General features: G+C 38.7%; 1 protein-coding gene across 1 annotated transcript in view; it reads right to left on the bottom strand.

The window, feature by feature from the left end:
- bglap (bone gamma-carboxyglutamate (gla) protein) overlaps positions 1–1,781 on the bottom strand; it is a 2,186-nt gene extending 405 nt beyond the window's left edge. Inside the window, exons 1-3 of the mRNA XM_035655403.1 lie at positions 1,643–1,781; positions 1,399–1,446; positions 945–1,029 (exon numbers count right to left, since the gene is read on the bottom strand). Coding sequence (XP_035511296.1) covers positions 945–1,029; positions 1,399–1,446; positions 1,643–1,700 — 191 coding nt within the window. The 5' untranslated portion in view covers positions 1,701–1,781. The remainder of the gene's footprint in view (positions 1–944; positions 1,030–1,398; positions 1,447–1,642) is intronic.
- Between the last annotated feature and the right edge of the window lie 240 nt (positions 1,782–2,021).

The raw sequence follows: 2,021 nt of genomic DNA, 5'->3' as shown, positions 1-2,021 counted from the left end.
AGCACGAGACGATGATTGCAAGATGATAGGCAGGGCCAAACTATTACTAATAGATGTTCATTCCTATGGTACTTCAGCACGTTAGCCCTCCCCACACGTTCATGTCAGATGAAACTCAAATATCCCTTTTGTCATGTTCAAAATGGAGCAGAGTTTGGGAGCGGCTTTTTTCCCCTCCCCTCTCCTCTTGTTTTTCCTGTTTCTTGTACCCACCTTTCAAGTAATTTCCCCACGGGGATTATTAAAGTATTTCTGATTCTGATTCTGATTCTGATAAGTCAATGGGACATCATTAGAATATCTTTTCATACAGTTCAGCTGTCAGTGTTTTGGTTAGTTTAACTTTACCTTAGTACTACATGTGGTACAAGCTGGATGTTTTAATCCTTTATACATGTTTAATGAACTTTTTTGTTCATTATGTTACTATTTGCTATTTTGTTCTACAGCTGACTCAATATGCTAAATTATATAGTGCCACCCCATTATCCTTCCCTCTACCACTCAGACTGTCTTTCAGAGGCTCCCTTTCAAAGAGAACGAGTGAAGATACTAGATTTTGGCGATGGACAAACTGGCATGGCTATTTCTGACCGCAAAATATCTGAATGAAAATGCGTTCTATGGGCACCCACGAGTCTCCCCTTTACACGCTATGCTAATCCCATGCAGTTAAAACCGTGCAGTTTTATTGCGTGTGCTATAAATGCTATTTCCATCTAGTGTATCTGTATATTTCTGAACACTGGGGTCCTGGGTTGCATTCTTCATGCCACCAGAAATCAGTGCCACTCTTCCAGTCAGTTCCAGTCAAAAGAGTAGTACCCCAGGTTGGGAATCACTGATCTAATTTTTGGCATATTGGATTTGATGTGAGAGCTTGCTTGCCTACTGCTTTGTATATATTCTTCCTATCATGTGAAAGTAGATGAGGTGTGAAATACCTCTCCAGCTGTGCCAGGGATAAGTCTCCAGCAGCTCTCTTCTGTCTCACCACGGTGGAGGCCTGCTCCCTCTCCACAAACAAGCCTGCACATTCAACACAACTTCATCTTATTGTATAAAATATATAAGATGTCTATCCATGAACCAAAATTAAATGTATGTAGAAGCTTTGACTTATAAATAGCAAATAACAGAAATGTTTTTCTCCAGATGTTGCAAGTAAAATATGGATCAATATTCATGCAGTGTGCAGATGAGTTTTAATTACCATTATTCCAAATATATCTAACAAATCAGACTAGTATTACATAAAATGTCAAACTGATAACCAGTTTATTAGTTTTGTAGCCAAACTGTTGATTCATTGAGTTTGACTTTCATGTTTGAATCAAACTGACTCAAATATGTTACAAATCAATGTAATATTGATGATACAGTCAAAAATGATCTTACCCTCCTGAGCAGGGTTGTCACTGGCAGGCTGGGAGCCAGCAGAGGCATCTGTCAAACATAAGGGAAAAAATATGAATAATAAATCAAATAAAAATATTTTAATCAGTAAAAGTCAGTAAAAACTAAATAAGTTATTTTCTCCAGATCTTTTGTAGCAGTAGCTTTTAAACTTTGTTTGCATAGGCTACTTGAAATTATGCACTAATATACAGCAGTTCAAAAAAAGAGATTTTGTGGCTCTTACCTGAGGTCAGACAGATGACTGCCAGAGAGCAGAGAACCAGGATGGCCAAAGTCTTCATATTTCAGCTTCTTTCTTCAACGTCTGCAGTATGAGGCAGCAAGCAGGACCCGGAGACTTTAACAGCTCTGTCCCTCCTCTCTTTCTCTTACACATATATACATAGATACACTCTCGCTTTATAAATGTGGCCCTCACTATGACATTGGGTATGTGATTGGTTAGGGAATCATGTATCACACACCCACACAGATGCAGAGATACACACCTCCACAAAAATCATGTATGCCAAAGCTGATTTTATACGTATGTTTGCATCAATGGACACACACTCACGCAAGTAGACACACAAAGAGAGAAGATGCAGAGTTTGCTTCCAAAA

Source organism: Morone saxatilis, unplaced genomic scaffold (genome assembly GCF_004916995.1).
Source record: "Morone saxatilis isolate NCDOM2014 unplaced genomic scaffold, NCSU_SB_2.0 Contig14, whole genome shotgun sequence".
NCBI classification, from domain to species: Eukaryota; Metazoa; Chordata; class Actinopteri; family Moronidae; genus Morone; species Morone saxatilis.
Note: the sequence above shows the minus strand (reverse complement) of the source record. Positions and strands in the feature narration are given on the sequence as shown.